At 35.6% G+C, this 16,692-nt stretch overlaps 1 protein-coding gene across 1 annotated transcript in view; it reads right to left on the bottom strand.

Annotated features, from left to right (window-relative positions):
* ATRNL1 (attractin like 1) overlaps window positions 1-16,692 on the bottom strand; it is a 557,444-nt gene that overhangs the window by 297,121 nt on the left and 243,631 nt on the right. The window contains 3 exon segments of the mRNA XM_009277899.1: window positions 9,596-9,753; window positions 10,969-11,047; window positions 11,673-11,767. Of these exon segments, the coding sequence (XP_009276174.1) occupies window positions 9,596-9,753; window positions 10,969-11,047; window positions 11,673-11,767 (332 nt within the window).

Raw genomic sequence — 16,692 nt, 5'->3', positions numbered from 1 at the left:
TTGCTGGCTCAGAGACAGTTCACTGTGACATACCTTGTTGGTTCAGTGCTCAGAGGTCAGATTTGGAGCCTTCAGTTCATGGGACAAGTGACCATGTGCTGCTGCTGAAGGACAATCATATGACATAAATGAGCTCTGGTTTGTGTTTTTAGACAAGGGGATCCAGTTATTCCAGATATCTTGCAGCTCTGAGTGACAATTCAGAGCAGCCTGATCAGCAAAACCACCTGTAACCAGAAGACCTTAGGAAACCCAAAAGCTATCCTAACTTGAAAACCTGAAATTCCTGTCAGTGTCAGGACCACGATCATGTTGGTGAGACTGACAATATTGTCATCGCTACTCAGCAGATGGGGGGTTCCTGAGGAGCCTACTTCACAAACACCTTACGTTGGAATTTTTAAGTTGATTTTGGACTACTGACTTCTTGTTTATTAAGAAATGTTGAAAAACATGGATTTGATCCAGTTTGGCACAAATCAAATTTAAACAAAAATATGAGAAACAGAAATCCTGTATGCTGTTCACATTAATCTGTAAAATCCTGATTAGAGAGGGTAACTAAAGTTTCTAGAACTGACAGTCATGATAAATAGGATGAAAATATCTATTCCCTACCACCATCTTCCTATTTCCGTTCTGATTCCCTATGAGCCAAACATTTACTTTCACATTATTCTGACTGTGGGAGCCACTGTGTATGACCTTTATATGCTTCTGTGGTTCAACAAGGCATGGATGTTTTCTTCAGAGAGAATCTTAATCTTTGAAGAGTTTTTTCTTATTATTAAAAAACCAGGTTTCTATACCCTGTCATATGTTCCCAAGAGGAATAATTGATTTATTTTCCTATAGCTAATCAAAAGTCCTGAACAAATAAAAGCTATCTTTGAGCAATATTTTCTATTTCATTCTAAATGTTCTAACTACAATTTACTTAATTAAGTAGATAAGGGAAATGGAAATTACAGAAAAAATCTCAATATCTACTTGCTAAATATCACAGGGAGATAATTTTTATTAGCAAATACCATATCTATACATCTCTATTGTGTTATACAGCTACCAGTAGGTGGTGCCTTGGTCTGCCTGGAAAAGGAAACCCTACACAATTGGCACATCAGTTACAGGAGTTCTTATCTCAGACATTCAAATTATACATCAATTAAAACTATGCATCATTGAGGACTAATTGTCGCTTAATTAGGCATTTTGGTTCCCTGAAATCATCAGCTGAACTATTAGCAGTGGTTCTGCTTTCTGAGAAATATATCAACTATGTTAAATATTTACAGATATTCTGTTGGCTCATATTAAACCTTTTCTAAGGTGATTGGAAAAAGAAATGTACCAGGGGGAGTCATGAAATTAAGATTTACATTTATTGGAGTGGTGTAGAAGTTGGCACAATACGGTTGGCAACCTTGTTCCGGTATATTCTAAGACAAACGTTAACAGCTCTATCATTATTTGTTAAAGAAAAAAGGTATAATCTAATCATCAAAAAACACCTCCTCATTTTAGCAATACTTCAGGATTCACAGGAAGCATTTTGAAAAATGCTATATTGGATTTGGGCAGATTAAGTTTTTTGGGAATATTATGCAGCCTTATGATTTATTCTCCACACAATTGGCCTTGCAACTACAAGGAAATAAATTATAGATATTAGAGAGAGTCAATTTTCCACGGCAAGAACCAGTGGGTTTCTGGTATTATATCTGATTACCTCAGGAAGAAAAAAGGTAATAATAATTACTGTAACAGTCCATATTTGGGTAGTAATTTTCAACTACTTTATATAATGCAATAATTACACATGTAACAGATATACCTGTAATAATGCAACTATGACACAGAATTTTTAATAATGGTATTTAATGTGTTGAAAAACAGAATGGAGTTTAGTTTTAGAATCTAGTACTGAAAGAAATGAATCTCTACCTCCACGCTGCTGTCCCACTGATTTCAATTTTAGAATAATTTTGAATTCCTTCACTTAGTGGAGTTGTTTTTTCTAAAAAATAACTCTAGAGCAAAAACTCTCATTTACATTGAATTGAGAAACAATGAAAACATATTTTCATATATTTTAATCAGATATAAGAAACAATCCTATGCAAGACATAAATCTGAATCTCCAGATTTCTTTCTGTCAAACAAACTAAATGTTGCCACTCTGCCATGTCCAGAAAGGTAACTAGATGAGCCACTTTGGCAGGATATCGAAGTGCAAATGTATCATGAGCAGCCACGTGATCTGTTACCCAAAATCTCTGTTGCTTTAGGTCTACATTCTCCTACTTTACAATCGTCAGCTAATTCCCTTATTGTCCAACTTAGTGCCTACAGCCAATGCATAAAGCCTGACAAAATACTAAATACTATACTATAAACTCCAAAATCTTTTCCAAAGCACTATATATTACTAAATCTGTTGGTACCTGAATCACTACTTTGCTATGTTCAGAAAACAAACTTGCATTTGCTTTTCTCCAGTCTCATGGTCCTACCCTCCTGCTTTTGGCCCTGCAATTTCACACATCACTTCCTTCAGATTCTAGGATGGATATTAGCTGGTGCCTAATCTGAACACATTAAGCTCGAGTTTTGTGACCAACTCTGTTGAGGATAATTTTCATAAATACATGTTAATTATTATCAATCCTGACTTTACACTATGATCAATATCATCATCCCTATTGAAAACTGAAGCTAAGTATATATTTACATTTTAGGTTATACTTCAGTCATCTATAAACTAACCCAACCCTGTACTACTAAATGCCTTCTTTTCCTGTTTTTTTTTTTTTCTGTTCCAAAAGAATTTCCTGCTCCTTGCAGAATTGCAACTAAATGATGATTTGGTGGATTTCCCAGGTTTTTGTCCTCAGTATACTACCTTCAAACCTCTTTTTAAGAGGGATTTTATATTTACTGTAAGAAAACCTCAAAGTCATTTTGGAAGCTAATATATCCACTTCATTATCAATACCTGTTTAGTGTTTCAAGAATTACAGTGTCTTTACACATAGCTATACGTAGTTACTCAGCAGCCTCTATGAAAAGCATTAAGGCACTTAGAAATTGAATCGTTCACCATAAATCATAGAAATTAGATTCAGGTATGCAATCACTGACAGGAGGAGGTTCTGTACAAGCACAGCTACATGTGGATAAACACATATTTTCCAAGCAAAGATTCCAGAATCATGACCTTTGTAAAATTCGGAAAGGTTTTAAAAACCAAAAAGCTCTGATTTTTATCTGTTAATTTAGTGATTAGGTTTGTGCTGCTGTTGTAACTTTTAATGACAGTGACTGACAAGTTTTACTTCTTGGAGCTTTTACAACAGTGTAAGTCATTTGTGAATGTTAATAATTCAAAACGAATGCCAAACAAAAAAAGCTGAAATAAATTATGATACGCAATAAATTTTATTACAAGGGTAGATATGCTTCTTGATTTACATTAAAATCCTCCTTCAGTTGCTACAGCAGGCTATTAGCAGGGGAAAGAAAATCAATTCTGAACCAGGAGCCAGTAAGCTGAAAGAACACTAGTTTCCCCTTTAAAAAAGAAAAAATCCCTTGAAAATTTATAGATGAAGTAGTTTTGATTATTTGTTGTGCTACATACAAATAAAATGTAAATCTTCACCATAATTCATTATTCTATTCTGGCATAAAAACTAATACAGGGTGCCAAAGATAGTCTTCCTCAGAAACAACAGTGCAGGAAAAAAAAGAACCCAACAATATGCTACTAAAGCTTGCAGTAGGCTTGTTTAAGAAGAATTAAATTCCTTCTTTCCAACACATTTGGGCATTCTACATGTACACTAACATCATCTAACTTCGCTGTAACAATAATTGTTCTATGCTACGGAAACATGTAAGGGATTAACTATTTTATGATCAAAACTGAATAACAAGATTTTTTTTTCATTAAATACAAACCTAATTTTGCCAGGCAGTGCTTTTCTGCTGAGGTTGAACCTTATAATTTAAATTGACCCTCCCAATTAAAACTCAGACACTTGTGAATCCTTCATTTACACTTTAGGGAGGAAAGGAAATAACTAGTAGAACAGTTATTATCTCCTGATATGGCTTTAAAACTGGTAGAAAATTTTGCTGCTCAGGCACAAGTTGAGATCAGACTTACAAGTCTGATGGTTATAAAGAGATATAGGTGCATGAAAGCAGCTGATCCGGAAGCAGTAATGCTATTGCTGTCCTTAGAGACAGAGTACATCAACCGGATAGCCAGGACAGCGTTTTAAGGGTATTTGCTTGTTTCATATGCACTTGCTACTTTTCAGAATATGGGAGCAACTGATGAAAAAAAAGACAAGACATCTGTTACCAGGTTCAATGACAAAAGTCCCTTGCCATAAAATTAGTTTCCTGAGAGTGAAGAACATGTTGTTACTGCTGTTATTAATATTTGCATAGCTGTCAGAAGCCCAAGCTTTATGACCGCTTACTACTTCAGGGACCACTGGCCATTATTTGAGGTGCTGGTTACAGTCTGAGTTACAGCTTTTCAATAAATGTTACAGCCTTCAAATTCCATTACTAGTGGAGTCTGAATTACAGCTGCTCTCAAAATAAAATAAAAATGAGCAGAAACAAGTTATGGGGCATTGCCACAAATTCTGCTCAGAAATCTAGCCTATTTAAGACAACAGCATTTTCTCATGGAGTCCTATTTAACAGATACATAAGACATGGTACACCTAAAGGGCTGGGACTGTCACAGACACTCAGTCAAACATAGGGATGGTAAGTCTGGATGATAAATCATGTCCTATTACTTGGACACTTGAACCCTCTAATAATAAAGATACTTTATACAGACTTCCTCTGAAAAGATGCATAAACTACTGTTGCCTATGAAAGTCTGGAACAGCTAAGCTTATGGCTCTGTATTCATCCTTACTTTCCAGTCAACTCTGCATTACAGGAAATGGAGAAAAAAGTGTGGTATAAACCCTTCCAATAATTCAACAGGAAAATATCCAACATTTGTGTGCCAGCGTATAACTACTACATACTTCTGAGAAAAACTGGTAGCTGTCCATGTTACACCCAATAACAGGTCTATTTGTGGAAAGAGCTCTAAGCTGCAGATGTCCTGTATCACCATCTTTCTACTGGTCCCTTATGCAACCATGTCACATTTCTGCTTCTCCTTTGATGTCAAGGAAGAAGAGATCACATAGCTAAATAAAATGCATTTAGCATTAGGAATTCAAATGCAGCGTTTTCCCCTGAGGGTTGCAGAGCTCTCTTCCCGACTGAGCACCCAGCTGTGTGCCTGTAGCCATTATGGACAGAAGAAGGGTGCTGACTAATGGGAACCTGGAGTACAACTTTATACGGAGAGCGGGACTTCATCTGAAACTGAAAATTTCCTACATAGTTCCTATGATTGGCAAGTAATTCACTGCTATCCAGTGCTGAAGAACTTGTATTCTGAGGTCATTAGGCTCACCAGTGACAAAAAAACCAAAACAGGTCACTGGGTAGTTGCTGGCAAAGAGTTATCAGAGACCAGCACATCTTCAGGAAATTGTTGTATGGACACAACCATCACATATCCTTTTCTCAAAGTCAGGAAATCATATTTCGAAAGAGGATATTTTGTGTTAGAACCATCAGGGATTTATTAAGATTTAGGAAAAAAACTCCAAGCTTGCTGAATAGGTAACATGCATAATAGAAGTACCTGAGGAAGCAACTGTGAGCCACTGATCCAAATAAACAATCACCTGCTGGGATGTACAGTTTTTCCTTGTATTTATGAAAACCTTGAAGAGAACTGAATGCAAAAATAGAGATAATATAGGTGACTTTGACAGAAAACGAAACTAAGTGTCTTGTATAATGAGGAGTACTGTTCCTTCTCCTACCGAAAATGAAATGGTAAGAGCAGTAACTCCAACACCAACAGCCAAACCTTCCCGATGAAAGACACAAGTAATCTTGGCTCCAGCGCCAGCATAACAGAAGGCATAAAAGGAGAGTGGTGAAATGTATATCAACAACACAACTTGAAATATCAGTTACAAGGGAAGTAAGGTCACTATTTCTGCTTCCTCAGGAACTCATTCTTTATATAATCTATTTTTGACAAGTCTCAATGAACAATGTAAATACAGGAGACTGGTACTCAGATTGTATTTGAAAAATGCTAGATGTGCTGAAGTATTTAGTCCTCTACAAAAGTATTGTGTAAAAGGCATGTGCCAAATTTCATGTTGCTATCTTACTTATTCCTACAAACAGAGTAGGCTTCTCAAGGAAGCCACAGTAATTTCCTTAGCTCTAACAGGATTAAATGAAACCTTCAGTACTGAGTTGATATAAAATATCACTACGTTTTTAACCAACACAATCTAACCAATGCAGCATGACTGCATTAGTGGAAAGGACTACAGTGCAAATAGTTCGGTGTCTAAGACCATTTATGCATAGGCTAGCTTCTGTGACATCCAAAGCCCTGCACTAGAACACAGAGCTAACTCTCTAATCACCACAAAAAGGCAAAGGTGGTTAATTCAGGAAACTAATTTCTAGACCATTTGAAAATTAATTCAGAGACCATCTAGAAGAGTTCTCCATTCCGAACCAGAACTCGAATCCATCATCAGTATCTCGACTCTCCCGAAGAGTCCTTTCATCAGTATAACAGTAACATCATTTTTGTAAGAATTATCATCCTTTAAATGGATGCTCTCTATGTCCTGGTTTCAGCAGGGATAGAGGTAATTTCCTTCCTAGTAGCTGGTACAGTGCTGTGTTTTGGATTTAGGGTGAGAATAATGTTGATAACACACTGATGTTTTAGTAGTTGCTAAGCAGTGCTTACACTAGTCAAGGACTTTTCAGCTTCCCATGCTCTACCGACTGAGAAGGCTGGAGGTGCACAAGAAGCTGGGAGGGGACACAGCCGGGACAGCTGACCCCAACTGGCCAAAGGGATATTCCATACCATGTGACGTCATGCTCAGCATATAAAGTTGGGGGAAGAAGAAGGAAGGGGGGGATGTTCAGAGTGATGGCGTTTGTCTTCCCAAGTAACCATTATGCGTGATGGAGTCCTGCTTTCCTGGAGATGGCTGAACACCTGCCTGCCGATGGGAAATAGTGAATGAATTCCTTGTTTTGCTTTGCTCGCGTGCACGGCTTTTGCTTTACCTATTAAACTGTCTTTATCTCAACCCACGAGTTTTCTCACTTTTACCCTTCCGATTCTCTCCCCCATCCCACCAGAGGGGAGTGAGCGAGCAGCTGTACAGTGCTTAGTTGCCAGCTGAGGTTAAACCACGACACTCTAATACAGTAATAGACTGGTATCAACCACTTTTGCATATTGTGAAGGTGAAATCTGGTATGCTAAGAGATGCAGATGTAGAAGATCATAAATATTAGAACTGTGAGCCCATTTAGTACTGGCCTTGGAAACTTCAGCCTTTGGATAGGGATGAACCATGACTTCCCTTTCTTAACCCTAAGTCCTAGGAAGGCTCATATATTTTTTAAATTTCTGTTGTATACAGAATTGTAAAGTTAACATATAAAACGAAACTTGTTTTCTCTGAAAAGCTCCCTACTCCATTTAGCATTTGAAGATCGTATCTACTGCTAGAGCACCAAACATAAGAAATCTATATGGGTAATGTGAACTTCAGATATTTCCTTGGAAAAGAACAAATCACAGCATAAAAAAGTTGAGAGCTAAATAATCACCTTGTTGATTTAGGAAGGCAAATACAGAGGATACTATTAACATCCTGAAACAGTTTCCATAATTGGACCTTAGCATTCCTTTTCTGCTGCATAAAATCAGAGGGACTTCATTTCTATATGGAAGAAGTTTTTTATGAAAAATTAGCAGGACAGGAAAGGAATACTCAAGCATCATCATCTCTGAGACAGAACTGTCTAGACTGATGAATTTCAATGTGCCTCAAAAATAAATACAAAAAAATCTGTGCAACTGTGGCAGATAAGGAAAAGTCTGATTAAAAAAACCCCAAACAAAAGAAGGGATGTAACCAATCATCAGGGATTCCCTTTATCAAGCATTAAAACATGTTGCCATTAAGGTGTTATGCTGCAGTGGAAACAGCACAGGAAGGAGCTGCAATCTGCCAACATCTGACAAAGAGTTGCACATCTTAGGAATACATCACCTTAATAACATTTGTCTTACAATGATGATATAGGCACCTTCCAACCTTAAAGGTGAAAGGAGCGTGTAATGTATTTACAGCTTAAATTGTTTCATGGGTTTGTTTAGGAAGGCTATTTGGCAATTGAAGTTGTTCTACCCTTAGAAAGTGGGACTGATGAGTGTAAAAAATACCCCTAATATGAAGAGGAAAAGAAAGCAGTTAACCTTCAGTTTTTTTAATATAAAATAGTACATGCATAAATGTCAGTAAGTTGCACAAATTCATCCTTTGACACTGCGTAACACATATTTACAGTTAACATCCATGTTAAGAAAAAGTCTAGCTTTACTTAACACAACACAGGAATAATATTTCTCTGTCAGTTTACTTCGAAGATGACTGCTTTAATCCAGGAGGCTCCCCAGCACATGACTTCAAGGCCAGGTTGGATGGGGCTTTGAGCAACGTGGTCTAGGGGAAGGTGCCCCTGCCCAGGGCGGGGGGGGTTGGAACTAGATCATCTTTAAGGTCCCTTCCAACCCAAACCATTCTATGAGTCTATGATTTATCATATATATATGAAACAGGCTCTGTATTTTATAAAAACGGGGAGGGGGTGTTCACCAAAATGGAAATCTGTGGAATATTTGTAATTATGGTTAACTGGCAAGTATTTTGAGCTTGTTCCAGTTTCCTGAGCAAATCACTAGGAATTATGAAATTTTACTATCATTTTAACAATTTAATTTTTAGGAATTATTTCCGTAAGGGAGCTATAGCCAAAAGCTGGTCATCCACATAAAAAGCTCCTTGACTGGTGCAGGGGACACAGATTTTACAAATGCAGCTATAGTAATGGTAACTATAAATATTGCTGAAACTTCTGGGGGGTTGGGGAACCAACCATCATTGCACTGATTTTTTTGAGTCTGCCACTGCACAGTATCTCATTATTCCAGAAAATACTCAGTGAAATTGATTCCAGTGAGTCAAAGAAGAATATACATTCTAACCAAACACACTTAGTGTTAACTGAAGTTTGGAATATTGCAATATGATGTAAACATTCAACCTTTAAGAAAATCAGAGGCTAAGAAAGCTAATGATTAATGAAAGATTACACACAAATATCTAGGTACACACATACATATTTGTATGCCTTCCTTTATGTATACATCTAAATGCACAAGATATATTACAAATAAACATTTATATTCAATAATTTTAATTTCAGATTTGAAAATCTACAGTCTGAAGTCTGATTCACTACTGAAAGCACAATTCTTATACACAGAAAATACAGCATGCAAATAATACTATTTGTATACTTTCTGTATGAGTGAAAACATGGAATTCAATGTAAAGCTAAGATGTCAACATCTTTATAAGCACAAAACAGTCATACTAACCTGTATTTTGATTGGCCAGGAGAAATTGCTGACATAGACGTAGAAAGTGATGTTTGGGTTGCTCCGAAAGTTAAATTTTTCACAGGAAAAGCTATCTCTGTATTCCTTAATATTAGCCTTAGAAACAACAGGAATCTCTTCTCCAGATATTGTTCCAGCTAAAAAAACCCATATGTAGATATATTTATGACAAATATTAATCATTGTTAAAGGTGCCAAAGTAAATTTGCACAGGAAACTTAAATTCTTGAATTTCTTTTGGTGTCTTCATTGTACAACTTTAGTAACCCTTTATTATGGTTTACATGGCACATCAGGTATATTACATATACATACAAAGAATTCACAGAAACTCCTACTCTGGTTTCAAACGATTATGAATGAATCATAAAATTGATAGAAGTTACACGAATTTTAGAAGAAAGTTGTTATGGTCAGCTAAACAGATAATATGCTTTCCTCTATTTACATTCTACTTCAAAAAAACCCTCACAGGTTAATAAAACTTGAAAGTGAATTTGTCTACATCTTACATTATTGCTGTAGAGTTTTAATTGTTCATGAAAACTTTATTAACATACCTACTAATAAACATGTATCATTTTTTGCAACTATATGGGTGTCTGTGCCAAGTTAAAATAAAGGAATAAATAGCATTTACTAACTATGGTATGTTAAAATACTTCAGAATTACCTTGATGAGGAAATTCATGAGTTCATGTAAGACAAACTCTGAACCTTCTTTAAAAAGATTTTTTTTTTTATTTTAGTACGTTTTCATTTTAAGCATCATACTTCTCCTTGGATGCTTTTTCAGAAAGTCAATAAAACCAATTCAGAGAAACTGTCTAAATAAAGCCTTTTTCCTTCTTCTTAAAACAAAGAAGAGTAATGGGGTTCAAAGTTGGAGAAAAATAGATAAGCAGCTCCTTTATCAGCATACACAGAAGAACTTTATTGTTTGATATCAATGTTAAGGTTAATAATTAAATTTTTAGCTTGAACACTGAAACAAAGAAATAAATTCTCAGTCTGTTCAGGAGTTAAGGAAGCAATTTATCTTAATTAAAATCACAGCATTTCATAACACTGCCATTTTAAAAATTTAAATAGACTACAAGCTTTTCCTACCAAAGTAATTTTAATTGAATCGGAGAGGAAGTTAACATGTTAATGAAGCTTTGTTCAGATTGCAAATTATCATCTGAGGTTTAAATAATATAATTAACAATGGCATAATGATAATGGCAAAAGAACACATTTGGTAAAGTTCTATTATCAAAATTAGCAACAAAGAGACAATCAGGTTAAAATAGCTTAAAGGATCATGAAATCATATGGGAAAAAGTCGTCGTACCAAAATTCACCCTCACCTGTAGAACCAATAGACCATGTAATATTGAGGTTGAAGTTGTTTGATGCATTAATTGATATATCCAAATTTTTATTTGACTGGATAAAAAAAAAGAAAATATATTGAAGTTAACAAAATATATCAGAATGTATTGAATATATATCTATTGCACATAACTGAATATAGCCTTTTAATTGTCTTCTGTTTTTCATTTTAAACATAAATAGAAGTGGTAGTAATTCAGAGCCAAAGGCAATCCTCTCTTTTGCTTCTGTAAGAACAGGGTATGAGTAAGCATATAACCACACCAGTTATCTTTTCAGATTGTGATAAAACTGATTTCATTATTTTCTTCATAAAATTAAAGAAAAAATAGATGGCAAATGGCTGCATTTTAATTATAATTCAGAAATTACTTTTCTCATCTGCTAATAAAGATTTCTTAACTGAATGGTATACTCTCAGGAAGATACTAAACCTTGTTATCCATGGGAACAACAATAAAATAAACCAGCTGATAATTTTTTGGAATATTCATTGATCTGAAGTACATCTACCATTTAGAAAGTTTTCCCAATGAATGCAATTTACAGTTTTAAAAAAGATTTGACATATCTCTAATACCTTATAGGCACCTGGCAAACCTTTAATCATGGTCAAATACAATGGAAATCTTAATCATGACTCTCCAAAACTTGTCTAAAGTTAATAACATTTTCTTACCTGTTCTGGATTTGCTATAAAGTTTATGGCAGTGTGATGGCGATCATCCTCTTGTAATAAGCTGAAGGTGAACTGGTAATCAATCAAAAGACTGTCTGTGGGCAAAACAGAAAGTAAAAATAAAATAGATTCAAGTGTATACATATTAATGTTATGCAAGCACCTAAAAATGTACTATTCACTTTTAAAAAGAAAAGCATGGAGTAATCTACAAGTCAGAATTATTCACATGTACTTCACTGTTTAAGTATTTGCACTATAATGTCTTGAAGCAATAAAAAAAAAAAACCCGAAGTGAAGCAGTAACAAAAAAAAAATTAAGAAAAATAACTAAATTAAGAAAGAGATTCTATCATGGAGTCAGAGCGTCTATTCCACATAACTTGAAATAGTCATTCTTTGTTAAGTAACTATTCCAAAATACAGTATCAAGTATTGTTAGAGTGTTTTCAGTTCCCTAATTTTACTCTGAAATAATTATTCAAATACTCTGTTCAAAATGCATTTAAATATTTTAATTTCACAGTCATACATTTTACTGCGTTATAGAAATGGTTTACATAGTTACATTACTATAACACATTTTAGAATTATTAGTTTTAAAGTTTGGGGAAAACAGTTGCATCTATAGTAAAATTATACAGTATGAAGGCATGATACTATAGTAAATAAGATTGCTAATAATAAAGTGGCACAATGGAATTTTTAATAGAAATTATTTGACTACCAAGCACATCCTTTCTAAATTGCCAGAATTCGAAGAGATTTTGTAAGTGGCAAGTGATATATAAACTTTTCATACAAGAGAATGAAGTGGCAGTTTAGTATTGACTCAAAAAGATTATATTTCACTTCCAAATGACATTTGTTCTACACATTTTTCTTTCAACCCATGAAAGGAATGGAGTCTGCCAGGCAGTTCCTATTCATGCCATTTCTGTCACTGCACACTAACAGCACTCCCCTGATGGCCAGCTACAGTTGGCATAGGTGCAGAAGGGAGAAGGGGCCATACTCAGATGACCCAAACCATGCTTAACCCTTCCTGGAAGGAGCATAAAATGATTGGGACAAGTCAGAAGACATAACTTTTGAGCCAACCCATTGTGTTCCTGAAGTTGGAGGAATGAGATTAACCTTTAGTTGGGTCATAGCACTAGGAATGACTGAGAAGTAACTTTTCTGCAGGCGGTGGTGGGTAGCGGTGGGTGGGGTGTGGATTTGTCAAGGTGAAGCAGGTTTCCAGCACCTTCGTAATGTAAGAAAAAGAGCCAGTCACCAGGGATGACTGTTGCTACAATTCATAGAGGGTGCCATGTAGAATCCCAGCAGGCAGTGTTCAGTGCAGTCAGGTAGTCAAGAATCAGCAGAGCCCTCAGAGACATAAATTGTGTCAGCAGATTAATAATCCTTGTGCAACAGTCAGCTGTGAACCAGAGGTGGGTGCGGTGGATGGACCTTAAATGCTCTGTTACAGGGGCAAGTATCTTCAGATCTAACAGAATACATCTTCTAACTCTTTGACCATTATGGTTCTACAGAGATCAAAAGATTCTGTTTTTACCTCTGTCACAAGAAATAAGGAGGTGCCTTGTAAGTGTACATGATTCAGATTATTATTTTGTGCATGTTAAAATATGGTTAGATGCAAGTCGTCTTTGACGCTACATCCTAGTGAATAACTTTGAAGCCCTGTTTTGATCCCTCTCTTGACGACATTCTACTAGTCACCAACACCACACGAGCAGTGTGTTACAAATAAAAAATATGTGATCATAAAAACAAAGTAAGTAAATACAAAGAGAGTAAAAGATTAAATCAAAGCAGGAAAAAGCTGTGTCAGCCTTTTGTTGGACTCAATAGTTTGCTTAATGCTGACAATCACCTTCTCTGCAGCAACACATCATCTGAAAAAATACACTCTATTGTATCCCATGGGAAGCTTGACATAGGAGAAAAAAAGCTTACTGGTCAATGAAGCATGAATGTAGCTCCCTGTATTGTCTTAATAGTTAAAGAAAATGTTTTGGGGAGGGGGGTTTGGTTTGTTTTTTTTTTATAGAGTGTGCAAAGAAAATTAGAAAATAAAGGAGTTACATGAAAGGAATTACCATGACCTTCGAAGCTGAAACGTCCACTTTCTCTATTATGAGTCACTATAGTTCCATTATTTGAATAATAAGTTGATCTAGATGTCTTAGATAATGAGTTTTGATCAGGTATTTGCAAGCTTATGAAGGCAAAAGATGAACAAATATTAAATTAAAAGACCCCATTTATTTATTAATACTACTCTACACTTCTATAGCTATGCAAATCTAATTAATAAAGTCTCATTGACTCTATTAGTAACAGTGTGCCATATCTACATATTTAACAGTAAGATTACCATTGCACCAGAACACATTTAAAGGTAGCAGGACAGCAAAAGATGGCAAGTAGAGACTGACCCCTATTAAAGGGATTAATAAACTCTTTAATAATCATGAGTAGCAAGGCCAAAAGGCTAGGAATAATGTATAGATACGCTAAATCTCCTGATCTGGTCAACTTGGGGTCCCATGAAATACAAATGACTGCTTTAGCATGAATCTTTGCAAACAGAGTTATTGTAAATGTATGGTGGACAAGCACTACAGCATGAACTCCTACGGAAATTCTGGCTACTGCAAAGGCTACAAGATGCAAGAAGCAGTGTAGGCAGGCCTTCTGGACAAGATAATGTTGATTTGCTCACAATAGAGGGAAAATGACCATTTAAAAATGCCTTAGTGTTCTTCTAAGCCCAGATTGTGCCCTCTCAGAGATGCAGAGTATCAGCAAAAGACCAGCAGTGATACATACTTAAAGATCTCATCATAAGGCAAAACTGAGAAAAGACACAGGACTTGTCTCCCAATCATATATGAATGAACAGCTTTTCTGCACACAAGTTTAAAAAATTTCAAAGTCATTTACTCTTAAAACAATATGACTACTTTTTTTCTGGGGTTTGTTGTTGTTGCTGTTGTTTTGTTGTTGTTTTGTTTGTTTGTTTGCTTTTTAATTTATGTTTTACTTGCTAAAAGCCAAGAAAATAGGAACTTGTTTTTCAAGGAAGGCAGGAAAAGTCCTTACATTCATAAAAGATGTTAAACTATACAGATTCTCATAACTTTATCATCTGTAACAAATCAGAAAAATACTGCCACTTTTTTTTTAAAAAAACCTGCATTTTTACCCACAATAGAGTTGAAACACTAATCATCAAAACCAGTAACAGTTGGTTATGTATGGCACCTTTTATACTCAAGATATCCCAAAGTATTTTATGGAGTTCCATTAATAGTTTCAAAGATAGTTATATATCCCACACAGTGACCATTATCTCCTCTGCAGTAGTCAAAGAGCCTTAAACAACGCAGCTTGTGTTATTCAAGAAGAGTTCCGAGAGCCAACACATGGAACTCGCCCTGGCAATCTTCAAGGTGCCAAAGGACCTTTAACTTATGCCAAGCCAGCCCTACAAAATGGGAAGCAAAGATCTTCACTGAACTATTCAGAAGTTTTTATTCCAGAGAGACCTGCAGTAGAGAGGGACAAATCATTAAACCTGTTTTGGCCACAGAGTGGATGCTGCAAAGCAGAAATACATATCTCTTCATAGACGATTCTAATTCAGGGAAGATACCTGAAGTGCGTACAACTTGAATGAAGCAGAGAGCAGTGCCTAATGCAGTTATATGATTCAACAGTGCAAATGAAGTTGGGTGCAAATGAAAGAGCTGACACAGAGCAAACACTCCTTCCCATCTTTCTGAGGACTGCAAAAGTATGCTGAAGAAGTTTCACAGTTTGGAGGAAGGTTTATTTTCATAGTGAGGATACTTCTGGTTGGCCAAAACTTTGAGAAAGATTTGCCTGGACCTATTCTTAAATGAAACATCCCAAATCTCTGGAAGGCTCTAAAGCTAGATTTAATTAGAAAATAAATTAGTAGAACTAACTTAAGAGGAAATTCAAAGTGAGAGCAGAAATTAAACAGAAGTCTCTCCTCCATCTATTGCATCCTGCTGCTGTCTGTCTCTCTCCCCTTCCTCCCTCTTTCCATTTGTTTCATCCTATACAATAGGAGAGACTTCCCCCACATGTATTCAGCAGCTCTCAGGGAAAGTATCACCTCCCTCTCCTCCAGATGGCTTCACCTTCTACAGACTGAAGCAGGCAGAACAGCTTTCCCTCCCATTGCCAAGCCCCACCCTGAACGTAACCCTGAAACACAGTCTGTGCCAATACATCTTAAGTGCACATAAACAAACTAAGCAGTTACACAGCACATCACATCGTATTTCCCAATTCATAGTGCCATTCGGCCCAGACAGCTTAGCCTGGAAATAAATACAAAATTTAAAGTAAAATTTAGTTGTAAGAGTACGACCTGTTCTGAATAGTTAAATGTATAAATAGCCAAATGTATAATAGCTAAATGTAGAAATAGCTATTTAAAGTACATTCAGTATATCCTGTTGATATATATTGCTGTGTATATTTACAATCAGGAATTTAGAGAAGACTGAGATTTTACTCCATGTATTTTTGTTTCTACTTTAAACCTTTAAAAAGCCACCATATGTATTTTTACCCTTTACATGAACACATGAGACTTTTTATAAGTGCTTCTGTTTATAAAGACACACAGAGAACAGATTGCTTCAATTAGGAAAGAAATTTGGATCACATAAACAGAAACTAAAAAAACTCACTGCATTTATATTGTAACATAGGATGACAATGAAAGCACAAAGATAACAAATACTAAACATAATCATCAAATATGATGAACATCAATCATCATGAGCAACACCTGATAAAAGCAATCTTATAATTTTCATCTGGCTGACCTACAGAAACAAGATTTTAAAACTGTTTTCAAAATCTGGTGAACTTTGAAAACAAAATAAACAAATTCAAACAACAACATTTCCATAACAGGTAGCAATCAAAATATTATCAATGGCCATTAACATCCAAATTAAATATA

Source organism: Aptenodytes forsteri, unplaced genomic scaffold, assembly GCF_000699145.1.
Source record: "Aptenodytes forsteri isolate BGI_AS27 unplaced genomic scaffold, ASM69914v1 Scaffold15, whole genome shotgun sequence".
NCBI classification, from domain to species: Eukaryota; Metazoa; Chordata; class Aves; order Sphenisciformes; family Spheniscidae; genus Aptenodytes; species Aptenodytes forsteri.
This window is presented reverse-complemented; position numbering and strand designations above follow the sequence as displayed.